This window comes from Meles meles, chromosome 11, assembly GCF_922984935.1.
Source record: "Meles meles chromosome 11, mMelMel3.1 paternal haplotype, whole genome shotgun sequence".
In the NCBI taxonomy this organism is placed as follows: Eukaryota; Metazoa; Chordata; class Mammalia; order Carnivora; family Mustelidae; genus Meles; species Meles meles.
This window is the reverse complement of record NC_060076.1, coordinates 38,396,369-38,421,332: the sequence shown is the minus strand read 5'-3', so window position 1 is coordinate 38,421,332 and position 24,964 is coordinate 38,396,369. Positions and strand designations below refer to the sequence as shown.

At 51.4% G+C, this 24,964-nt stretch overlaps 1 protein-coding gene across 4 annotated transcripts; it reads right to left on the bottom strand.

The window, feature by feature from the left end:
• Window positions 1-3,090: 3,090 nt before the first annotated feature.
• On the bottom strand, window positions 3,091-18,142 carry AQP7 (aquaporin 7). Of its 4 annotated transcripts, none has more exons than XM_046023491.1 (7): window positions 17,959-18,142; window positions 13,907-14,015; window positions 6,921-7,044; window positions 6,310-6,393; window positions 5,927-6,045; window positions 5,528-5,745; window positions 3,091-5,184 (listed from the first exon to the last, which is right to left on the bottom strand). In XM_046023491.1, the coding sequence occupies exons 1-7, from the start codon at window positions 17,982-17,984 to the stop codon at window positions 4,914-4,916; spliced, it is 951 nt and encodes a 316-aa protein (XP_045879447.1). In that variant the 5' UTR covers window positions 17,985-18,142; the 3' UTR covers window positions 3,091-4,913. The 4 variants fall into 4 exon arrangements, with proteins under 4 accessions (XP_045879447.1, XP_045879446.1, XP_045879445.1 ...); XM_046023490.1 differs by having other exon boundaries at window positions 6,256-6,393; window positions 17,959-18,138; XM_046023489.1 differs by lacking the exon at window positions 17,959-18,142 and having other exon boundaries at window positions 6,256-6,393; window positions 13,907-14,065.
• Window positions 18,143-24,964: the final 6,822 nt, after the last annotated feature.

Here is a 24,964-nt window from a genome sequence, read left to right as displayed (position 1 = left end):
ACACACTGCCCACGTGCCAGACAGGGCTCGTTTTCTCATCCCAGTGGCCTTGTGAGGTGGGAGCTGTGATTACCCTCTCCTACCTAAAGTCATCCAGCTAGTGAGTGGTAGAGCCAGCATTTGCATCCAGGCTCGCTGCCCTCTTTGTGCTCTCGGGGGCCACAGTATAGGCCCTGTGGCACCCAGGGGAGCTGGGTTATTCCTCTTTCCCACTTCAGGGTCAGCAAAGAGGTAGTGCCTAGCCATGGTCAGGGTGCACAGCTCTCAGGGGCCACAGCCTCCTCCCACTGGGGGGCACCCCAACCTGCCCGAGATGGCTGCTCCTATCTCTTTCTGGGCTGCAGGACCCCATCTGAGGGAGACAGACAGACTAGCCAGAATGGAATGCTGTCTGTGAGTTCCTGTCCCTTGGAGGGCCTGAGTGGGAGTGGGAGGGCAGGGAAGGACAGGGAGTGAGTTTCCCTCCCAAAGCCAGGACCACCAGGCTGAGGACCAAACCTTCATCTGCAAAGTCCTGGAGGGGCTTGGTCTGGGGCTGGGAGTTGCTCTTGCCCTACCCCGTCCCCCCTTCAACCACAGCCTCAGTTGGGGTGGGAGAAAGGGAAGTGAGGTCATGACATGAGACTACAAAGTACTGGAAGAAGTCAGAGCTGTGGGGCTCCCCCCAGACCCCAACAAATCCAAGCCTCGATGCATAGAGAGGGAAACTGAGTCCCAGAGAGGGGAGGGGTTCTGTCCAGGTCACACAGCCAGTCTGTGTTGGGCCAGCACCTAGGAGAATGACAGCAGAGAGAGGTCTTCCATGACTCATATCCCAACCTGGCTCAGAACTAAACAGTTGTGTCTCCTGGATCCAAGCCAGGGCGTGTTTACAAGACTCTGTGTGTGTGTGTTTGTGTGTGTGTGTGTGTGTCTGTCTGTCTGTCAGACAGCAGAGCTAAGAGCCAGGGATCCACAGGGACTGTGATACCCACCCCATCTCATCCTACTTCTGCCTGCCTGCCTGCCTATCTGCCTCTCTATTCCAGAGACTTCCCTTACCTCTGCGCCAGGCCTTGGCCTTACCTCTCCCCTGGGCCTGGCCTCAGTTCACTTTAACCTGCTTGTCTGACCTTATCTTCTTCCACTCTTCCCTTTTCCCCACTCCCTCCTGAGGACCTTTCAGTGGCTTCCCTCAGCCTGGCATGCTCCCTTTCCAGGTGTCCACATGGCTCACTCCCTCTCCCCTTTCAGGTCTTTATGCAGAGTCACCTTCTCACTGATGTCTTTGGTCTTTACAGCCCCACATGCTTCCTATCCCTCTTTGCTACTTTTCCTCCTTAGTATATATCACTAACACACCATGTGTCTTGCACAGAATGTTGGTTCTATGAGAACAAGAAATTTAGTTTCTTTTTTTGTGCCTATATCCTCTGCACCAAAATGGTGTCTGGCATGTTGTAGAATTTCAACCAACTTCTGCCAAGAGAATGAAAGGGATCTGTGCACAGAAACACTCTGTGACCACGGTCAGGGCTCATCAGAGCCTGACATCAGGATCAGAATCTGCAGGGTATTTTGGATAATGGGCCTAGTGCATGTCTGTGCAGAGCGGTAGCCAGCAGGCAGGTTCTAGATGGACCCACTGACTGTCCTACCTCCAAGGCCACCTCCCTGGGACATGAGGGTGGCAGAAGGCTGAAGTGGTCAGCAAGGGGGATAGGAGAGGAGGAGCCAGAGCCCTTGGACCCACATACACCCACCTGTGACTGACGCCTTAGGGTCACTCTGCTCTGGAATGCCAGGAATGAGAAAGGCCACCCTTATGTTCACTAGGCCACTGAGGCAGAGAGAGGGAGGCATCTAGCTGGGACTTCCAGCTGTGGACCCTTCCCTGGTCACTCCCAGGCCTGGTTCGCTGGCTCAGCTCCTCTCACTGTGAGATGTCAGACATACTCAAGCCTCTCCCCTTCATCCCTGGACCCCTTGTCATCAACACCTTCCATACCTATCACTTCCAATAACCTGTTCTCATGCTGTGGTTATTTCTTCATCTTTTAAAACATAGGATACCTACAAATGAATATATATCAGTTATATGTTACAAAGCACAATCATTTACAAACCGATAAATTGATCTCCAACTCCAGAACTAGAAAACTAATAGTTTGTACTACCCAAAGCTCTTCCCCATTTCATCTCCCATTTCTGTCTCCCTGGACGAACCATCCCTTTTTTTTTTCTTAAGATTTTGTTTTGTTTTTCTTTTTAAAGATTTTATTTAACCCAATGTGGGGCTCAAATTCACAACTCCAAGACCAAGAGTCACACCTCCACAGACTGAGCCAGCCACGCACCCCTATCCCTTCTTTTTTTTTTTTTTTAAGTAGTTTTATCTGGGGATGCCTGGATGGCTTAGTTGGTTAAGCATCCGCCTTTGGCTCAAGTCATGACCCCAGGGTCCTGGGATCGACCCCCATGTCAGGCTCCATGCTCAGCAGGGATCCTGCTTCTCCCTCTGCCCCTCCCCTATCTCGTGCTCGCTCTCCCTCGCAAAAATAAATAAAATCTTAAAAAATAGAGTAGTTTTATCGCACGTGTATGCCCAAAGAATATATTCCTCTTGGCTTGTATTTCAATGATACCCCTGGTGTCATTGTCTATATTGTATATTGTATAGTCTATATACAATATTATATATAATATTGTATATATATATATACACAATATATACAATATACAATATTGTATATTGTATAGTCTACTGCATTGCTGTTTATGCCTTCCACACTTTGTCCGTGTTGTTACAGGAAGCTGTTGTGCCTCAGTTTTCACTGATGTATCATGTCCTGTTGTCTGTGACTGTACGGCAAGGTAAGTATCTGCTCCCCTCCTGATGGACATTTGTCTTTGATTGCAGGGCCTGGTGATCACCCACCTTGTGCGCCTCCTCAGTCAGGTGCCCACTCCACACCTCCCAGCCACCTCCCAGCCATGCTCCCAGGACGGTTCACTGACACTCCTTTCACTCTCCCATGCCCCCCGTGGTATCCACACAACCATGACTTCCTCAATCGCCCTCTTCAACTCTCTTCTGATCTCCAGACCACATAAAAGGCATAATTGTTTATTGTGCACTTATTCTGTGCCAAGCACTGTTCTCAGCATAGTACACATTTTATTTCACTGAATATTCACAGCAACACAAATGGTAGGTAATACACGATCCCTTTTACAAATGAGAAAACAGAAGCCCAGAGAGGTGGAATAACTTGCTCAAGATACACACCTCTTACCCCCAAGTCCCACAGGCAACTCAAACTCAACATGCCCACGATGTAACTTATCTTCCTCTCCAAATCAGTTTGTCTCCCATGAACACTCAGGTGGCACATCTCCAGTGCCCCAGGCCCAACCCAAAAACTGAAGTCAGCTTGATCCCCACCGCATCCTTGCCCACTCCTCCCAATGTAAGCCCAAGTCCTGTGGGCTTTACCTCCTCCGTATCTGGTGAATCCCCTTTCTCCCATCTGCTGCTCCTCCTGGATTATTGCCTCTCACCACACTCCCTCGCAAGCTCCAATCTCCCCCTTTCCCAGCAGCTTGCACACTGCAGCTCAGCCAGGCTTGCTAAATCTCATCTCACCACATCCCCAGCTCCGGAAGAAAGCCCAGCCTCCTCGCCTCCAACTCCTCAAACTGCCAAGTGCAGCAACCAACCCCAGAAAGGACAACACTTGTCCTCCACTTGGCTCTGCCTCCTCCTCTGGGAAGCCATCCCTTGCCTCTGCCCCACAGCTAGATGGTGAGCCCCCTCTGAGCCCCACAGCCCCCTCTCTGCCACTTAGCTCCTTCCTCATGATTACCCATCCTCATCAGCCTGTGCTCCTCGAAGGCAGAGGCTCAGCCTCATCCACTTCAACATCTCCAGTGCCCAGGCAGGGCCTGCACACAGGAGGTTCTCAGGAATTGTTGAAAGGCTGAATGCACAATGACAGGAACCATGAGTGTTGCTTTCTGAGTTCCAGAAAGCAGGGTAATTCCTGCTTGATCCCAGAGTGGGTGGGGATGCTGGCTGCCACTCCCCAGCCTCTGTGCCTGTCCCCTGAACCCCATGAAGCCATTTTCTATCTCTGCATCTTTTGGAATAACTTCCTTCTCTGCATCTGCCTTCTGACTCCAGAAAGACTTAGTGTGGGAGAGCTCTGGCACTGGTAGCAAAAAGAGGAATCCAACCCTTCACCTACTTTCAGTCTACATTAGACCTTTTCAAGGTGGGGGGTAGTTTTTTCCTCCAAAGGTAAGAACATTGATTCTTGGAAGAGGAAGATGGAAAAATCTTACTCTATTTTGTATAAAGCACACACACATATATACACAGTACTTAAACACGTATAGTATATCTGTGGTATTAAAATACCATGTGATTAAGAAAGAAAATGTCTAAAAGACTTCTGAGGGGAGCAATAATGGAAAAAAAAAAAGGTTGAGAAACTCTGATCTACATGCTTGGGCCTTGCTTTGTCTGGTCTAGGACTAGCCAGAACTGAGGGAGTCTGGAGTCCCATCCCAGGGAAGCTCAAAGTATCCCCAGAGCTTACCTCCAGCTAGCTGTTGTCCTTTCCCCAAAACCATCCCTTCCCTACCCTATGCCTCGAAGTCCACCATTCTGTGTCTGGCACCCTTTAATCTCCTGTTCCTACTGAGGCCATAGGTCAGCTCTTCCCCATTCCACCCCAGTTCCCAAAGCTGGAAGGAGTTAGAAACCCCTCAGCTCTGTGTTTCAGCCTTAGGTTACTGCATAACCCTGGAGTTCCTGGAAGAATCCAGTAGGGAAGCCCAACCACAGGAGGCACCCAGGAAGTGGGGGTGCCGCTGTGTTGGACAAGGCTTTCTTTATTGGAGTGGGGGGATAGGGTCACAAATAATCTTTCTTAGAATTGCTCTAGGAGGATGGGGTCACTTAAGGGTGGGACAGTTCGGACTGTGGGAGACACAGAGACAGGGGGGAGGGGAGAGGTCATGGCTGGGTTTGGCATGGTCTTGGGCAACACAGGTATTCTGCGGTCTTCATACATTATGGAGTCCTCCAATATGTGGGGCCTCCGTGTGATGGTGGAGCCAATGAAGACCAAGTAGATGATGCCACCTAAGTAGGCACCTAGGAACGGTGCCACCACCGGCACCCACCACCAGTCCCGGGCCCTGCAGGCAAGAGGCAGAGGCCTGCTGAAGGCACTGATCCCCAGCACAGTACCCATGTCCACTCAGGCTGAGACAGAGAGTAGGGCCTGAGAGTCGAGGAGTGACCCCCATTCTAGCCTTAGAGTTGCCCCTGAGCCTGTCCTGGGGCAGGACTGACATTCAGTCTAAGAGCAGGATCTGCACTGGTGCTCATCTAGGGGAAATGGGGGGCCCACACCTGTTTCCCCAGGCCACCCGGGAGCTGGGCAGGACTCTCCCGTGCTGCTCCTCACATCACCCCCACCACCCTGCATGCAGGGCACCCACAAGAAAACGTGCAGGAATGGGCTGGGCAGGGCAGTACCTGAAGACCTGTATACCCCAGCCAGCAATGTAAGTGAAGAAGCGGGGGGGCAGGTCCCGGGATGGGTTCATGGCATATCCTGTGTTCATGCCCAGTGATATGCCAATGACAACAACGAGGATGCCGATCACCAGGGCCTGCGTCCCTTGCAGTGCTGGGTTGTTTTCCTTGTCCGTGATGGCAAAGAGACATAGCTGGAGCAACCCTGTCACCAGCACCTGGGGAGCAGAGACCGTGGTAGACCCATGGGGCCCCTAGCCAAACCACAGAGCTTCAGCAGTGCCCCTAGCCCCAACCCACGAGCAGAGAGCCCAACCAGACTTCTTGTCCTTCCTCCTGTGAGGGCTGCCTGCTAGGTGGGGAGGGCTTGAGGAGGGGAATCCACACTGGGCCACTGACCTCATCCAGGAAGCCCCTCCACAGCGTTGAGTGGTCAGGAAGGTAGGTGGCAAAAATGCTGGCGGTGGCTATGGGGCCAGTCACTGTCAGACGTCCGCCCGAAAATTCGATAATGGCAGCTGTGGAGACACAGACTGAGTGTGAACCTGCCACCAGCTAAACCCCACTGGAGTCCCAGGATTAAGGCTGTAGGATCCAGGGATGGGGAGCACCTCCAAGGCTTTCTCTCCCAGATGTTTTCACAGACGAGGACACTGGGGTTGGATCTGCCCATGTTTCAGAGGGCGAGGCTGAGGCCAGAGATGGACAACCCAGGGCAGGGCACTCACAGTAGAAGAGGCAGTAGATGGTGGCAGCAGCCAGGAAGGAACCCAGAAACTGACCCAGGATGTACACAGGAAACTTCTTCCATGACATGCGGCCCAGTGCACAGTTGGTGAAGGTCAAGGCTGCATTCATGTGGGCCCCTGCGGGGAGGGGCAGAAGTGTCAGAGGTGTGAGAACAGAGACAAAAAAAAAATAACGCACAATATGAGAGCAGGGCCCCTGGGTGGCTCAGTCGGTGAAGCGTCTGCTTTTGCTCGGGTCATGATCCTGGGGTCCTGGGATTGAGCCCTGCATCAGGCTCCCTGCTTAGCCTAATAATAATAATAACAGCTAGTATTTATGGAGCAGATTCATTTAATCCTCACAAAGACCCCACGAGGCAAGGACTACCATCCCCATTTCACCATTAAGGAAAGTGAGAGACAGAAGTTAATTTGCCAAAGTTGACCCAGCTAGTAAAAATGTGGGGCCTGGGGATGCTTATGAAGATTCTAGATTCTGGGCAGAGAGGGTCAGAAGAAAGGGGTTCAGGGTGTTCTCCCTCCCCACAGGCCAGTGAGTATTGGGTTTGGGTGGACTTGGAGAGGGGGCTGCCTAGAGGTAGGCAGGAAGAGCCTGCAGGGGACACCTGGCCTTGCTGATTAGATGGGGCCCCGGGATCACTCACCAGAGATGTTCCCTGCCATGTGCACTCCCATGGTGACTCCGAAGCCAAAACCCAAGTTGACACCGAGGAAGCTCCCAAATTTACCTCCTAGAACCATATGGGCCACGGAGCCAAGGCCAAACACCTGCAAGGGAGGGCCTCTGAGGAGATCACCTGCACAGAAGCCCCAACCTCACAGGAGGGCTCGGGCTCAGATTGGGCTCCTTGCCCCTATGCTCCAGGCCACCATGTATTGCCGCTAGAGACCCTCTGTCATGCCCTCTTCCTCCAGAAATTTTCCTCCCTGACTTTCCTTTACGATGTGACACAGCAGTGAGAGCTGAGTGGGGCTGTACAAGGAGCTGGGAACAAAGTGGCAATGTGAGGGGCTCTTAAGGACACATCCAGGCCCCTAGACCCCAAGCCCACCTGATGTTCAGGGTAGGGATAGAGCTTCAAGGAGGGCATGGTGTGGATTGAACCCCTCAGAGTATCTTGTACTTCAACCTAACCTGCAGGAAGTTTCTTCAGGGGATCTTCAAACTTCTGGCCTGGACTCTGCCAGAACCCCAGCCCCTACACACATAGTGGCCCCGGGAGCCCAGTGAGGTTCTACCTCCTTTGCCTTCAGTGCCCTTGGGTGTCATTTCTGAACTTCTTGCCCTTGCCCATCCATGACTGTTGGATCGCCTCAGAAAATAAACCCTACCGACCCCCTTCACAGGGAGATTAGAGGCCTGAAGCTAGGCCCTCACTTAACGTCCTGCAGCTCCCACTGGAATCTATATCCACCTTCCCCTTTAGCTCTGGTCCTGTGCCCAGCTGCTCTATCCCTCTCCAGTCACTTCCCTCTTGCCTGTATCTTCCACCCTCCCCTTGACAGCTCCCAGAGGCTCGGGTCTCTTTCTTCCTGCCATTGACCCCTGGACACCCCCTCCCTGTGTGGGCCAGGGTCTAGGAAAGACACACTGGCTGGCTCCTTGATCCCTTCCCTGGATCTCCCTCTTCAGTCTGGCTCCTGCTTCCACATGTCACAGACACCAAAGGTCTCCCCAAGGGATCCAGCCTCCTGATTTCCTCACAATCCCTTCAGAGATTGTCTTACTTGACTTTGCTAACTTTGACCTTCTTAACCACTCTGGGCTTCTGGGAAGTCCCTCTTTGGCCTCCACGACATCTCTGTTTCTCCTGGTTTTCTCTTACTTCCGCAGCCTCCCTCTCTGCAGTTCCTTCCCACATTCTTTTTCCTTCATCTGCCTCATGAATATGGATGACTCCAGAGCTCCATCCTTGACCGCTTTCATGTCTCTCTCCAGTCACCCTTCCTGGGCCTTCTTACCAAGTCTATGGCTTCAGATATGCCTGATGCACTAAAATGCCCAAAACCTCCACCTAGGAGCTAAATCCCTATCTTCAAATACCTGTTGGGAGCCTGGGTTTTTCAAAGGCATCTATGGGTTTTTCAAAGGTTCTATATTGAAAGCTCACCATCTCCCAGAAAGCATGATCCTCATCCTATTTTCCCCATCCCAGTTGGCCAAGCCAGAAACTTAGATGTCACAAGTGAGAGCTTCCTACCCCCCCCAGCCCCCCACACTAGTCAGCTCTGCCTTCATTCTATCCAGATCTCACCCAGGATCCTCCTTGCAGCCAGAGTGACCTTTCTAGCAGGAAAAATTTGATCGTGTCTGCCCTTGTTGAAACATTTACTGGCTCCCCTCCATTTCTAGGATAAAGTCCAAACTCAGTAGGGCACCATTTAAGACCCTGTATAATTTTATCCCTTCTGCCTCTCAGTTTCCTATCTGCTCCAGTGTTCTCTACGTTCAGCAGTAGTATTACTACTAAACCATAATAACCACTTATTGATCACTTACTGTGTGTCAGGCACTTGGAAGCAAGTTGTATCTATCACCTCCTTTAATCATCACACCAGCTTGTGCGTTAGGTGCTCTTATTCTCCCCATTTGACAGATTGTTAACCAAGTCCTAGAGAAGTTGAGCAGCTTGTCCAAAGCACACAGCCCACAGAGGGTGAGCCAGGATTTGAATCTAAGCAGTCGGCTAGTGCCAAACAGCCTCAACACCAAACAACCACATTGCTCCCTGCATGCCTTGTTTTCGAATGATTCTGTGGTTTTGCATGTGTGTTCCCTCTGTCTGGAGTTCCAGATCCCAGATTCTGAAAACTCGTTTCTCTAAAGCCACACCTGGAAGGCACCTCCTTTGAAAATTCCATGTGCTTTCGATATGCTGTCTCTGAGGGACCTATAGATATCAAGGCTGCTGGAAATGGAAGTCTAGATTCATCCTCCAATATGATGGCCACTAGCTACAGGCAGCTTGTAAGTACTTGAAATGTGGCCAGTCCAAATTGAGATCCACGCTAAGTGTAAAGTACATGCCAGATTTCAAAGACTTAGTAGGAGAAAGAGAATGTAGAATATCTTATTAATCATTTTATATTGATTACATGTTGAACTGGTAATAATATTTTGGCTATATGGATTAAATGCACTAATTTTTTGAATTAATTTCACCTGTTGCTTTTTACCTCTTTAATGTGGGGACTAGAACATTTTTAATTACATATGTGGCTCATATTGTATTTCCCTTGCACAGCTCTGTTCTAGTGTTTTCGAAAAAGAAAGCCTAGAGAATTGTGGACATGGGAGCTCTAGCTGAGCCTTCAAGGAGGATGAAGGTAAGAGTATGGTCGACTGTGGGCTGCCCCATGTAGGTTGGCGTCAGAAACCCCAAATGGAGCAGGTGTTGAAATGGGAGAGGAACAAAGGGAGAATGTGCCCTGGACACGAGAGAGCAGCAGAGATTCCCAGGAAAGTGTGGTCCCCAAGGCTACAGGCAGCTTCCAGGTCAAGTGCATGAAGGCCTGAAAAGCATCCCTCTGGGTGTGACAATCCAGCAGTCCTTCGTAATGTGCTGAGCACGGCATCATCAGGCCATGGGAACAGAAACCGGGTCCCAGAAATTGAGAGGTAAGTAGGTGGTGAAGAAGAGCTGAAGGGTACCAGTGCAGACATCTCTTTGAGAACCGCCTGAGGAGGGAGGGAGGGAGAGCATGATCATTGAAGGGGCTCACGGGGGAAGGAAGGAATGTTTTGCGTTGTGCCGGTTTAAGTAGAGAGACTTCAGTGTGGTAAGGCTGAGAGAAGGAGAGGCTCTGCCTCAGGATGGAACAAAGTACCTGAGTGGACTGGAGGGTGGGACAGGTGCCAGAGTGGGGGGTCCTCCATGAAGGAGGCACCCCGCCCTCGCCAAGTAGGGGATATGTGGATGCACAGGTAAGTGGAGCCTGATGCTGCAGGGACAGGTGGGTGAGGAGCCAGACGCAGGAAGCCTGCATGATGGTTTTCTCTGTCAAGCTAGCAATCCAGCCATTTGTTGATTTAAAAAAGGGGGGTGGCAGAGTACAGAGCAGCTTTGGGAAAGCCTGAGAATAAGTGGAATTGCCTGCATAGGGTAGGGCACAGACAGTTGAACAGGGCCACGTAGGTCCCCCAAGGGCTCCAGGACAGGTGCAGGGGAGCCCAGACACAGGAAAACTTAGGCCAAAGGTGGGATGAGGCAGAAGAGGACAGGAACAGATGGGGCAGGGCATAGGGTGTGAGGGCAGGACGGGCTGACAGGAGGTGCAGAGGCTGGAGCACACATGGAGGATCTGAAGACCAAGTGTCCACACTTCCAAGCAGGAGCTCAAAACCATTTGCTAAAAATAATGAATGAGTCACTAAACCCACAGATCTCCTGTGTCAAGGTTGCCAACTGGCAGCCCATGAGCCAGTCTATCCAGAACACAGGTTTTGTTTGGGTACCTTGGTTTTGACCACCAGAAGTTTTAGGCTCTCTTGAAAAATCAGAAGCCCGGGCAATGCTGGCCTGCGTCCCGCCCTGTGTGGTGACAGTCTGCTGGGCTGGTGGCAGAGATGCCTTCGCGCAGGCCAGCCCTCTGTTGCTTGCCACAGTCCTCACCACTCTGACTTCACTGTCTGGTCCCCATGGCGTGTACATGTGCAACTCCTCCCTCTCTGGTTCCTGTCGACAACTGCTTTTCCAGGGCCCTAATGGCCCAACTCCTCCTTTCCGTGGTGGGTGGATGTGGCCCAGCCCATTCCAGTCCCCATCGCCGCAAGGCTAGTCCTGAGCACAGCACTCCGGGAGGCTCCGGAAGAACAGTCCACTTCCCTCATCCTGGCTGCAGTAAATGGGGCCCAAGGTCACACTAGTTTTTCTGGCAAAAGCTTCACCCTGATGACTCATTGAGCTTCCTATAACCGAAAAAGGCCCCACTTCTCGGCACAGGCCCCACAACTGCAAACAGCAACACAATGTCCTATATGAGCTTAAACCTCAGAGTTCTTTTGTAAGTGTTATTTCCCTTCCATCCTCACAGCAAATCTGCCTGGCAAATGTTTCTGCTCCTGTTCTACAGATGGGGAAATTGAGGCCCAGAGACCAAAAGCCTGAAAGTAAGGGCCTTACCTCAGCTGGGGGAGAATGAACAAGCCAGAGTGTTGTAAATCCTGCCATAGTTAAACTAAGGGATAGAGAGTATAGAAACTAAGGGTCAAGGCTGTAATATTAGGTTGGACTGGATTTGATCTTAACTTAAAATGTGACGTTGGACAAGTAACTTAGTCTCACGGAGGTTCAGTTTCCCCACCTGTGAAATGGGGATAATAATAGACCCTCCCTCGTAGGAGGAGCACAACGCTTTGCTATGTGGATTTGAGAAGATACTATATGTAAGGGGCTTGGCATCATCGTGCCTGGCATACAGCTCAATAATAATCTCAAGAAAAGGAAGAGAAACAGGGACATGGCAGGAGCCTACAGTGCATGTGGGTGGTGCCGGCTTCCCCTAAGAGCTCTCTGAGGAGGTGCCCTCCCACCTCCATGGTTCCAAGGTTTAACAGCCCTCACGAGGCTGGAATGTCTTGTCATAAATGAATGACTTTGCCCTGGATTAAGGCTGGACACCATCCAGTTGCTGTCCTCACTGCTCAGGAGTCAAAACAGGAAGGCAAGTAACGGGGAAAGGGAAAAGCACAGGAGGCGGGGAGGGGAGGGCAGTTGAGAGCACGCGTCATGACCAGAGACCAGCACGTATGTATGTCCTGCATGTGTACTGGATGTCTGCCAGCTTGATGTTAGTGTCACGTTTACTGATGAGGAAGCTAAAGTTCTAAAGAGTCAAGACACTTGCAAAAGATCACACATTGAGAAGACAGCAGGACTCAGACAGCTCCACAGCCCATAAAGGTCCGATTCAACAACATGCTTAATAACTGACAGGACAGGGGTGCCTGGATGGCTTAGACAGTGGAGCGTCCGACTCTTGCTTTCGGCTCAGATCATGATCTCAGGGTCATGGTGTCGAGCCCCGCATCAGGCTCCAGCTCAGGGGTGGAGTCTGCTGAGAGATTCTCTCTCTCCCTCCCCCTCTGCCCCTGCACCCTGCTCATGCTCTCTCTCTTTCTCAAATAAACAGACAAACACATAAAATCTTTTAAAAATGAAAATTTTAAAAAAACCTGAGAAGACAGACTCAGCTGCAGAGAGACCTGCTCAGGTCCAGCTGGTGACTCAGTGGCAGAATCAGGATTCTTAGGTCCGGTGTCTCCTACACTGTGGCTCAATGCACACTCACACACATACAACCGGTAATACTCCCTCCTGTGCACACACATAACCACATGCACTCAGGCACTCTCATAATCTCTCACCCCCACTTCCATGTTGGCTTTCCTTCCCAGAGCTGCCCCTTCTTTTCATGGACTTGGGGCCTCCATGAGATTCAGACAGGGATGGCTACAGCTTCAGGGCAGAGGCTGACTGCTGTAGGTGGAGAGTGGGGGTGGGGGGGGAGGTTTCTAAGAAACCTCACATCCCACCTGCAGTCTGGTTTCTGTCCCATCAGCCAGTAAAATAGCCCTTGTCGAGGTCCCCGGTGACCTCCGTGTTGCTAATCCCTATAGACCCTTGCCAGCAGCCACTTTCTCTGGCCTGTCTGCAGCCCCCCACTGCTGACCACTCCCTCCCTGTGGACCCTCCCTTCTGTAACAGCCCCCCCTTCTCCTCCCACTTTTCTGGCCACTCCTCCTCAGGCTTCTTTGCGTGCTCCTCTTCAGGGTTCTGTCCTCAGCTTATTTTTTTCTCTTTCTTTGCACTCTCACCGGACACTTTTATAACCACCATCCATATTCTGATGAGCTCTAACTCCTTACTTGCAGCCCAGGTCCTTCTCTTGAGCTCCAGACCTCTATATCCAAGCTCCCAGACATCTCCACTGGTACCTCACCTGAGCACACCCAAACTGACCTTGCTTCTCCCCCTGAAGTGGGCCCTGGGCTCCAGAGTGGCCTCTCAGCACTTACCCTCATCTTAAACTTGCAAAGTCTTGGTTCCTCCACAGCTCCCTCAACTGTGTGCTTTTTCCTCCATCCCTGGACCAGTCATCACCCTCTCTCTATCCTAGGTCAACAGCCTCCTAATTGCTTCTCCTCCCACCAGTTCTGCCAGTTCTGCTAAGGCTCACACTGCACCCCAGACACCTTCTAAAATCCAAATGTGAACACATCACTCCCCAGCTTGAAAACCTTCCGTACCTCTTCATGGCTCTCAGGATTCTCAAAGCATGGTGCTCAATGACACTTCTCTCTAATCTCTGTACTCTTAGTTTCCCTTCTCTCCAGTTCCAACCATGCCCCCAACACCTGCACCCCAGCCCATGGTTTTGTTCTTTCCCCACATATGATGATCTCTTTCTTTCCCAAAAAGACAGCCAGAAAAAGAGAGCTCTCTCTTTACTTTCTTATGCTTCTCCTTCAGGAGCCCAGCTCCAAGGCTGGAGAAGGGATAATGTGACCCAGGGGTCAGGGGTGGGGAGGGGGTCATGGATTGCTTTCACTGAGCCCCACCCTTCTGAGGTCCTGAGGTTCCTGTCCCTCCCTCAGAACCCACCCACCCTGTGCCACCTACCCACTCACCATCATGACATACGTGCTCATGAACTCGGCCAGGAACTCTCGCACCATCTCCTTCTGCATGATTGCTTGCATCCTTGTGATTACCGTGGGCGATGAGACCATCTTGGAGCTGCGGGTGGACATGGAGCAGCAGCCCAAGCCCATGGGCAGGAAAGAGACTCGAGTGTACTCGCTGCCATCGCCCTTTAGGTCATGACTGAGTTAATGGGTAACCCAGGGATTACCCACACACACCTTCTCTTGCCCAGGGCAGCTGGTAGAGCTGGGATGAGAGATGACTGAGAGCCACAGGAATGTGGAGAGGGACTGGTGCTAGATAGCCAGGCTAGGTCCCTTCGTTCTGGAGGGGACTGGACCAGTGGGAAGGGTGCATTAAAGAGGTCGTTCTGCAGAGAAGGTAATGGGGAGCTGAAAAGTGCCATCTGCGGTGCCAGTGGGTCCCAGAGGAGAAGCAGATGGGAGAGGGCAGGCAGAAGAGGGGGCTCAGCTGCCCGTCAGTCTGTCTGCCTGCCTGTCTGCAGGAGCCACAGCTTTGAGAACACAGGCCAGGCATCAGGCAGGGCCTGTTAATAGCGAGGCACTTTGCAAACACAGGGTGTGGCAGAGTCTGCTCAGGGCTCCATAAACTCTGAGGCCTGAAACTTGCATCAGGTTCTGCCAGAGGGGAAAGTATCTGCAAAGTACAGCGGGCTCGGCAACCAGGTTGACACAAACAGACTTCTGTGCGCGAATGAAGGAGTGAACAAATGAGAGAGAGGAGGGAGGGAGGTAAGGAGGGACTGGGTCTTCCCCTCTGTTGTATGCTCGCTGCCCAGCACAGGGCCGAATACAGAGAAGGTGTGCAGTAGATATTGTCCACTGAATAAAAACTGGGGAATTCATCTGTTGTACTCTCCACTAGATCCCCAGAATCTCCTACAGGGCCTGGCCCATGGTATATGCTTGACAAATATGTTTAATAAATACTTGGCTGGATGAAGAGATAGACCAAAAAATCAGTTACGGGTCCCATCATCTGTTGGGGTGGGGTAGAGAGTTCTGGCTTGGGGAAGGAGATGAGGTCTGGAGGCTAAAGAGGAGGAGGAGGGCTACAGAACCCTCTAAGTGTGGCCTTAGTGCTTGCTCAGACTGGTGACCCGGCCCCTGCTGAATGCCTGAAGCTGATCCCAGCCCCTCAACTGCCTCTTCCTCCTGGGATGGCAACATCACCCTCACCGCACCCCAGGCTTCCTGAGATTTCCCCGGCCCTACAGCAGCACAGAATAAGTAAAGGGAGTAAGAATCATAAATCAGGCATGAATAAAACACCTTCCATTTTCCTGGCTGAGATCCTGTGTTTAATCTCAACCACCCTGGTCCTTGCTCTGTCCTCATCCCAGGAAAACAAACCAAGGGCTGAGCATATGGAGGGGTATATAGAGTCAAGGGACAGTTTGCCAATGTCCATCCAACTCCAGCTCCCATGCAGCATCATGGTGGGGCACGGCGGGGGGTCTCTTTGCCCCTGTTACCAGCTTCTCCGCCCTGAAGAAGGGCCTGTGAGTAGCTTGAGGCAGGCAGTTACCCAAGATGGTCCTGGGAAAGTACACGGAGGTAGTGGAGAGGAATACAAAGCAGGAAGCCAAAAACACCAAGAGAACTTTCCAGCCGTGGCCCCTTCCTCCTCACCACACAGCAGGTGAGACACAGTAAGCAAGAAATCACCAAGCAGCCTCTCACCCAGAGATTTATCAAATGCCTGCTGCAATCAAGCACTGTCATAGAAAACATTGTCAGGACCCCTGCTCTCAGGAAGAAAAACTCTCAAGAAGAAAAACAATGAAGTAATCACTATAAAGCGTGAGGAGTGTTGCCACAGGCGAAAGGTGGGCATCACTGGATTGCAGGGAGGAAACAAACGACCTCGAGGAGGGGCATGGGAAGGTCACCCAGAGAAGAGGAAACGGGCTGAGAATGGAAGGCTGGCCAGATGAAGGAGCATCCGGGGAGTCAGGGGAAATTGGGCCTTGGAATGGCATGGCAGAGGCTTGCCACTAAGACAGCATGTGATGTGTAGACGGACTCCCCAAGAATGGGCTGGCAAGAGAGAGAGAGAGAGAAAGTAGCGTGAGGTGGGCAGAGAGGGCACAGGGCCAGATGGCAGAAAGCCTCAGGGCCAGAAGACAGTCAAAATGACACACTTGGTGTTTGGCTGAAGAGGGAAATGGAGAGGGAAGGGTCAGTGATGTCCTCAGGTTTGGGCAGAACAGCAGAATGACAATCGAGCAGAGGAGATAAGCTGCAGGCTTAGGCAGAGCATGAGGAGTCCCTCTGGCTGTGTGGAGTTTGAAGAGCCTCCTGGACATCTAGGTGGAGATGGCCGGTAATGCGGAGGCAGCTGGTAGTGTCTTATTTACAGACACACGTCCGGAGGTCACAGGTGGTCATTTGATCCTTGGGCAGAGATGAGATAGCTCAAGGAAAGGGTGTAGAATGAGAAAAACCAGCCTACAAGCCAAGAAGCTAACAGCCAACCTGATAATTATCTAAGTACATGCCTACGAAGGAGCTAAATAGCTAATAACTCACCAACCAACCCTTCAACTAACTACTTATCTAGCAACTTGGCCAGTTAACAGAGTCTCCTATTCCCCAGCTCGTTTAATGACCTAATCAACCAGCCACCTGTAAGCCAGCCGGGCCCCAGTGGACAGTGTATAAACCGAGTCTCCACCCTTGGATCACTCATCTAGTGGGTCTGATGGTTAACGGCAGAGCCGTGAGAGCCGAGAAGCCAGGGGTGGGAGGTGAGGCCTGCAAAGACTTCTGAAGAGTGGGCAGGTGGTGGCCTAATGTGCCTGTGAGGGAGGAGGGTCGAGGGGGAAAGAATGGTGGGAGTGAGCACAGTCTAGATATTTTAGGAGATGTGACCTGATATGAGGCATGGGGAGACAGAAGTGTCAAGGACAGGGTCTTGACTTCTGGCTTGAGCAGTGGAGAAAGGGATCCTGGGCTGAGCTGAGGTCCTGGGAAGAGGAGTGGGCTTGGGGTATGGAGGCTGTTTTGAACTGGGATGCCAGTGGATCTTTGGAAACAGTGTCTAAGGCCCCAGAGAGAGTCCAGCACAAAGGGGAGCCATTCCTTCTGTCTGTCCAGGAGTGCACAGACAAAACTCTCTGCTCACACAGAGCTGGCAGGCAGCGATGAAATGTAATAAGCAAGTACATTTGTGTCCTATGGGGGTAGGGCCTGGGTGGCTCCGGTGAGTTAAGCGACTCAGGTGGTGAATCCCAAGTCGGTGTCAGCGTCGGTGCTCTGCTGAGAGCCTGCCTCTCCCTCTCCCTCTGCCCCTCCCTCCATTCCACTTGTGCTCTCTGTCCCTCTCTCATAAATAAATTTTTTAAAAATCTTAGAAAGAAAGGAAGGAAGGAAGGAGGGAGGGAGGGAGGGAGGAAGAAGTTGGTATGGCCTATGAAGAAAAATAGAGCAAGGAAACGGGGTGGGGTATGATTTTAAGTAGAGCAGTTGGGGAAAGCCTCATTGAGAAGGTGACAGACAGGAGGAGGTGAGGGAGGAGCACTGCAGGCAGAGGGGGAAGTCACTGAAGGATTCTGAGCATATCTGAGGGAAAGGAAAGGAAGTCAGTGTGACTGGAGTGGGAGACAGCAGGGATGGCGTGGGGGAAGGTCAGAGAGGAAACCAGGACTAGAAGGGCAGGCTCTGGGCCCTTGCAAGGACCTTGGCTTTTATTGTACCCCAAAGAGACTTAAGCCCGTGAGGGTGAGAAGCGGTGAGTTCAGTTCTGTTGAGCACCACCTACATAAAGGCAGCTGGAACCCACTCACCAACTCCTTGGCCCTCACCCAGTTCTTTCTCAGCCTTCTGTCATCCCAGGGCCCAGCTTAGGGCCCAGGAGGGAGAGGCCCTTCTGAGCCTCCTGACCCAGTGGGGGATGGGAAGGAGGGAGGGGGGGTTGGGGAGGGTCAGCTGCCATGAGGGAGAGGCAGAGAGTAGGGGTGTGCAGGTGGGTGGGGGATGAGAGGCTGGAGGAGGAAAACGGGTAGGGTACTTACCGCTTCTTCTTATCTCTTCGAGCCATGTTCCGTCTTTGAGATTTTTAGATGCTGCAGAGCCAAAGACAGGTCATTAGGGCTGGGGGGCACAGAATTTGGCCCCACATTCTCATCAGACCTCAGCCTCCCAGCGGAGAAGACACAGGGACAGGTCCTGCCAGTTCTAATCTCTCAACCAGCCAAGCTGGCAAGGAGGGGTGTGGCTGTGCTTCAGCCAATGGAGAAAGGCCCTGGAGTCCCACCCCCTCTACCCTTGCCTGCCTCGGGACCCCTGGACCAGGCCCTTCACAGGTCCTCCTGACTTCCCCAGGTGGCAGCTTGGACAGTGGAGATGCCCACAGCCTCCCCTCCGTGGTGCCACCCTCACATATCTGGGTATTACTGCCTTGAGTCTAACCTCAAGCCCTCTTGCTGCTGACTTAAATTCTGATTTTCCAGGGCTTTTTCCTCACGTACACACACACACACACACACACACACACACACACACACACACACACAAGTGAAGTCCTGAGAATTCATTTAGTCCATAGTTCAACCTCAGAACAAAGTCTACCCTCTTACCTTTCCTGAAAATTCCCCAGCGTATTCCCATTGTCCACACAAACGACCACACAGAGGTAACCCTTGAGTTTCCCCATTCTGTAAGTCCCCTGGTTCTTAGCCAGATTCCCTGTAGCTGCAGCACAAGGTCACATCACTAGTCCTGACTGCAGGACCCTGCAACCCCCAGCCCCAGCTTCTCAGGAGGGAACTCCCAGGGGAGAAACCACTCCAGCTAAGCCAGCAATCCAACCATCTCTCTGATCTGCATGCCTTCGGCTTTGGTCCAGGGTCTGGTCTGCCTGCTCTCCTCCTTCCTTGCCAGCACTCTCCTGACACAGCAGCCCTACACAGCCTCCCGGCCTCTGAGGCACTGCTGTTCCTCCCAATAGTCAAATTCCAGGTAAGGAAACTAGAGCCCAGAGAGAGCATGGGACATGCCTGTGTCACACAGCAACTCAGGACTAAACCAGAACCAGCATCTTGGCTTTTAACTCCCAGCTGAAGTTCCTTCCCCAGCTGTTCCCATGGTCATCTCTCCCCCCAACCATATGGTCCCCAGAAAGTAGCACTCAGGCTTGAGCCGAAGGGGAGGCCCCCTGTTCCGGCCCTGCCTGGAACCCAACTCACTCTACTGAAAGGCCTTATGTTCCTCAGCATCCACCCTGGGGGCTTCTCAGTTATAGGAGGTCTTGGTCTTGTTCCTCCATGACTTGCCCAGGCTCTGGCTGCACCCCCGGCTGGGACTCCACTGTCCCTGTGTCCCCAGTCTAGAGCCTGCCTCTCGGCCCCCCCTTGGGGTGGCCCCACGCGCTGCTTTGCTCTGCTCCTCCAGGGGAGAGGTCAGTGGGGCAGGGGTTTGGCCCGTGCCACTTGGGCCAAGTCCAGACACACTGCCTAAAATAGCATCCCCTCTCCTGCCAACGGCGCCACGGAGACCAGGTTCTGAGGCAGCCCTTGTGAGGTCAGAGGTAGAGCTCAAGATGGGTCCCAGAGGAAGGGCCTGTCCTCCAAACCGGGTGTCCACCCCAAAGCCAGAGCAAGTCCTCCCGGGGCCTCAGACCTGAGGGAGGGCAGAGAGGCTCTGGAGCCCCTGGCTGTGGGAAAGGCTGTGCAGAATGGGGACTGGAGATGGGAAGATCTGGAGGAGGGGTTGGGGAGGAGACCTAGTTCAGTCCCCAGGACACCCCATTCTGGAGAAGGAAAGGGAAATTCAGGCCCCTTCCCATCTTAGGGGAAGGAGGACACATAAGCCATGTTGGTAGGGAAACCCTGCTCTGAAAAGGGAGACAGAGGGCGCCTGGGTGGCTCAGTCGTTAAGCGTCTGCCTTCGGCTCAGGTCATGATCCCTGGGTCCTGGGATTGAGTCCCACATCGGGCTCCCTGCTCAGCCAGAAGCCTGCTTCTCCCTCTCCCACTCCCCTTGCTTGTGTTCCCTCTCTCTCTCTCTCTCTCTCCTCTCTCTGTGTTAAATAAATAAATAAAATCTTAAAAAAAGAAGAAGAAGAAAGAAAGAAATACAAGATCAAGGTTAAAAAGGGAGACAGAGCCAAGCCTGGTCTTCTGGGGTCCCTCGTCTATTGGCAGAGAGAAGCCTGGGTCTCCTCCTCTGGGAACCCCCATCTGAGCAGGGGAAGGGAAAACCTATGCCCCATCTTCAGCAAACTACCTCCCTTGGGAATAGCAAGCAAGACCTCTGTGAAGGGGCCAAAGCTGGACCAGAGTATGTGGCCCCAGAGCAGAGCTGCAGAAACCTTGTGACTAAGGTGTGGTCAGGAGTGAGCTAGGGGATTAGCTGCCATCTGAGTGGACTTCTGGAGGCAGGGCATTACTGGGCCTCCAAGGATGGGGCAATGTGGTGTTTGAGCAGGTGACTCGGGTTGAGACACAGAGAGTGGCTGCTGGTCTGCAGACTATGAGGAGACCTGCCTGGGGGAGTGGTGGGCGGTGGGCAGTAAGTCCTGGGAGCACTGAGGCCGGTGGGGAAGCCATATAGGATTGGGTTGCCCAAAGCTAGCTCTGGTGACAGAACTGTCCTCTAGAGGGTGCCAATAGACCAAGCCAGGTCTGAACACACATTGTCCGTGTCCTTACCCCAAATTGCCCTGCAGGTCACTCTGCAGGGAGAGGCAGGGGCAGGCTGCAATCTGAGGGCTTCCCGGTCAGAAGCTGTCCTTAAGGAGCAAACTCTTCCACTGCTGCCCCCCTCACTCCACTCTGCAGACTCAGGTGGGCTCAGGATAATAACTGCTTCTTTCAGGAAGGGAGAGATGTAACCTTTGGACATAGGAGACACCTGCCTTTATTTCTTTCTGGTGTGTGCACTGTCAGGGTCAGAGTAAGGTAAGGGTCAAAAGTGAAGCTGGGGTCTCGGATGAGGGCAGTGCTTGGGTGGACTTGGATTGGGCGGGTATCAAGTTGGTGAAGGAGGGACTCAGGATCGATGTTGGTTAGTCAGGGATCAAGAGCCTGGCTCATTTACTGGGCGAGGTACTGGAGACTCAGATGTAGAGAAGACACGGTCCTGTCTGTCTCTTGGAAGAGATGGATAAACAGCAGGTGACATAGGAGACGCCGTGATAAGGTGGACGGAACATAGGCAGCAGCTAAGCCAGCCTGGAGGGAGGCAAGAATCATCTGGAAGAGATGACAGGGAAGCTGAGTGCTCCAAGGTGAGCGAGGGAGGGGGTGGTGCTGGTGGTTCTATGAAGCCATTTGAACCCCGGAGTGGTTGTGAGAAAACATAACACATTCTGTGAGTGGCTTGCAGAGGTCTAGAGAAGTGGCTCCGTCCTGCCCCTGGGCCTCTGTTTCCTCACCTGAGAAATGGAGTGGGAGGATATGTGGTCCCTCCCACCCAAGCCCAAGAAAAGGTTTATGGAGGCACAGTGGCCCAGTAAGTAAAAAACAAATTTAGTGGAAATGATAAATGGGTTGAAAATGAAGTGGTAATACTAGTGTGCTACAGGGCAAGTTGTGCAAACGTTGATGTACCTCTCAGCATTTAGTCCCTCTTGAAGAAATTGTTTTCTTATTCTCATTTTGTCTGCAATACATTTTTTCTTTTGCTAGTGAAAATTTGGAAATAACCCAGTGCTCATCAACCTTCTATTTCTTTTTTTTTTTAAAGTATGCTCTAAGCCTAACTAACATAGGGCTCAAACTCAACCCCAAAAGCAAGAGTTGCATGCTCTACCAACTGAGCCAGCCAGGTGCCTCTCCACCTCGTGTTTCTTACTCACTACACTAAAAATCTTACAATGTGAATTGGTAATTGGGGACATTAATGTTCAACCTAACTGAAAATTTAAATATTTATGAACACATAGCCAAGCAAGTCGAGCAGATATAGTTGTCTATCATCGGAGTGGAAATTTTTTAATAGAAAACAAATAAAAAGAATCTCAGATCCTTTTCTTTTATTCTGTTTTGAATTAAAATACAAACAAGCCAAAGGAACCTTAAAAGACCCATTTTCCCTCTGTGACAACTATTACTAACATTTTGATAGATTTCCTTCTAATCCTTTTACATGTACACATATCCCCTCCCTACTTGGTCAATAATAAGTAGAATGAAACTTACTTTGTAAAGGATGTTTTTCCCCTCCAACATTATTGAGACTATCTTTCCATGCTAATGGGTCTATATCCATATCTTGTATGTGACTATACAGGACACAACTGTCCCCTATTTTAAATGTTTCCAATTCCTCCCTATTAGGAACAGCATGGGGCAGACACAAGAGGCCAAAATCCAAAATTAGGAATGAAAATGCAAATAAAAATTTTTAAAAATCAGAATAAGGAAAGAAAACTGCCAAAAGATGCTAAAACTTCTCTGAACTTTCCCCCAAATATCCACCAAAGTGTTGATGTGTAAAAAACCTAATCATTTCATCTAATTATTTGTTTCAACCAATATTCTATTTGATTAACTTATCACACAAACTACTTTCAGTCAAATTGTTTAAGGGGTGCATGGGTAGCTCAGTCCGTGATGCATCTGCCTTTGGCTCAGGTCATGATCCCAGAGTCCTGGGATTGAGCCCTGCATTGGGCTCCCTGCTCAGCAGACAGCCTGCTTCTTCCTCTCCCTCTGCCTGCTGCTGTACTTGTGCTCTTTATCTCTCTGTCAAATATATAAATAAAATCTTATAGATTATATATATATATATATAACATATATATATTACTATATATTTTTTATTTTAAAAATAACCAAATTGTTTTACACTTGGGGTTTTTCAGACTCTTTTGAGCCACCGAATACGGTGTATAACTTAGGAGCCTGTGTATCAATCAGTAAGAAAGAAAATGCTCTGGCTGAAGGAGCGGGTATGGCCGTGGGAACACAACGCACGTTCTTCAAGGGACCCCGGTCTCTCTGAAATCACCTGAAGTCATAAAGATTCTCCTTCTGCTCATAAAAGAAAGGACCCTTAAGTCTCACCCAGTAAGTGTCACCTTTCAAACTCTTAAGATAGGGAAACTGAGATTCAGAGCAAGGTAACAACTTGCTCAAGATCACCCAGACCTAGAACATCCAGATCAGGGCTCTGTCCCCTGCCCTAGGAGGCCAGGGCCTCCTATCTAGGAGAACCAGGAGCTAGGTTGAGGAGGGATAGGGGCACAAGCAGGACCCAGGACAGTATGTAACCTTGACCTTCTCCAAAGACCAGACTCCCCTTCCCACAGCCCAGCCTCTCATCCTTCTCAGAGTCATATGTGGGTGTCCAGGACAGAGAGGACAGAGACCGGGGAAGATAGGACCAGGAGGCACAGCCACTGGCCCAAGGACAAACAAGGAACCAGAATTCAAAAACAAGCCTGTTCCACTTTAAGGCCTATGTCATGTTGCCTAATTTAGCATCAGAAACCAGGCACAGAGCTCAGGCCTGCTACTTTCCAGTATGAGCTAGAGCTATCAGGGAGGGCTTGTTAGTGGAGGCAATCTCACTGACAGAATTTGGAGGATGATCCTGAGGGAATTTGCATGTGTGAGAAGCATTTGTGTTTTTGTGTATGTCTGTATGTGAGCATCTATATGTGTTAATGGACAGGTGTGTATGTGTACCTACATATCTGTGTCTGGCCTTGCATGTGAAAACCTCTGTGGGTACACACATACACACACATGCACACACAAACACATGGAGTCATGCACACATTTACAAGTGCCCATTCCACTGGGTTAATATTTTCCTGCCTGCGTCAGCCCAGTCCCAGTCAGCAGGCAGCTCACAGCAGGAACGTGCCCTATCTGATCTGGTTAGGAGCTGGGGGCCTGGAACAGGGGGCTCGGGGTGGCAGGGAGCCCATCTCAGCTCTCCCAGAGAAAGCTACTCTCTCTCTCCACTCTCCTGCTCCGCCTGAGAAAGGAGTCAGGCCCAGAGGCCAGGCAGCTCCAATGTGAGATGACTTCCCTATCCTCCCTGCCTGCCTCCAGAAGGGTAAAGCCAGCTGCTCCCTGAGTTACCTCCTGCCTCCCTCACCTTTGCCCAAATCCTGAGGCCTGTCCACACACAGACGTGCCACTGAGGACAAACAAGGGTGGAGACCCTAAGGAAATGCCCACAGGGTCCCCTCGCTTCAGCTGGAAAGTAGCTTTGAAAATGACTGAGCTAGCGTGTGGGAAGGAGGGATTTAATTTACAGCTTTTGGGGCACACAGTGATTGCGCAAAGAGCCTGTGCATAAGTCTATGTGGGCAAGGCCTAGGGCACAGGCACCCATAGGCACTGCGCCTCAGTCAGGAAGGCTCAGTGGAACACGGAGACCCCAGGCGGGGTGGGGCCTCCCAGTTCCCAGGCATCTCCCAGTGTCAGTGGAGGTTCTTCCCAACCCTACCCTGGTTCCCGGAGTGAAGGCTGGGCCAGACTGGGCTCGACAAGCAGAGACAGTGTCTTCTGCTCTGAGCACAGCCCAGGGTCCAGAGTGATTCAAACCCAGGTGTCCTGGTGCCTAGCCCAGCTTGAGGATGTCCTAAGGCATCTCTGTTTGGGAGAGGCAAAGATGGAGCACAAGAGGAGGAGGATGACTCCCAGGAGAAGGAGGACTCCCAGGACGGTGCATGCTCCCCACAGTGCAGACTTAGAGGCTTCTTGCCTCCCTGAGACTCCATCTCTGGGCAGTTTCTTTCCCACCCTGTGGCCACATTCTGACCTATATGCCCTTGCCGCCTTGCCTTTTCGGGCCCCTTCCTCCATTAAAAAAATATAAAAAATAAAAATTATATATTACAAACACATTGCTGTAAAGACAAATATATCAGTGTTGTGTATTAAAACCTTTGCTTCCACTGAGTTCATTTTTTAAATTTTAAAACAAAACATCTTTTTTGTGGGCCCTTAAATAGAGTATCTTGGCAGGCACAGCACCTTCTGTGTCCAATGGAAAAGTCAGCCCCAAACGTCCCCAGTGTCCTCTCCCACCACACAAATGCTGCCATCTCCCCAGGCCTGT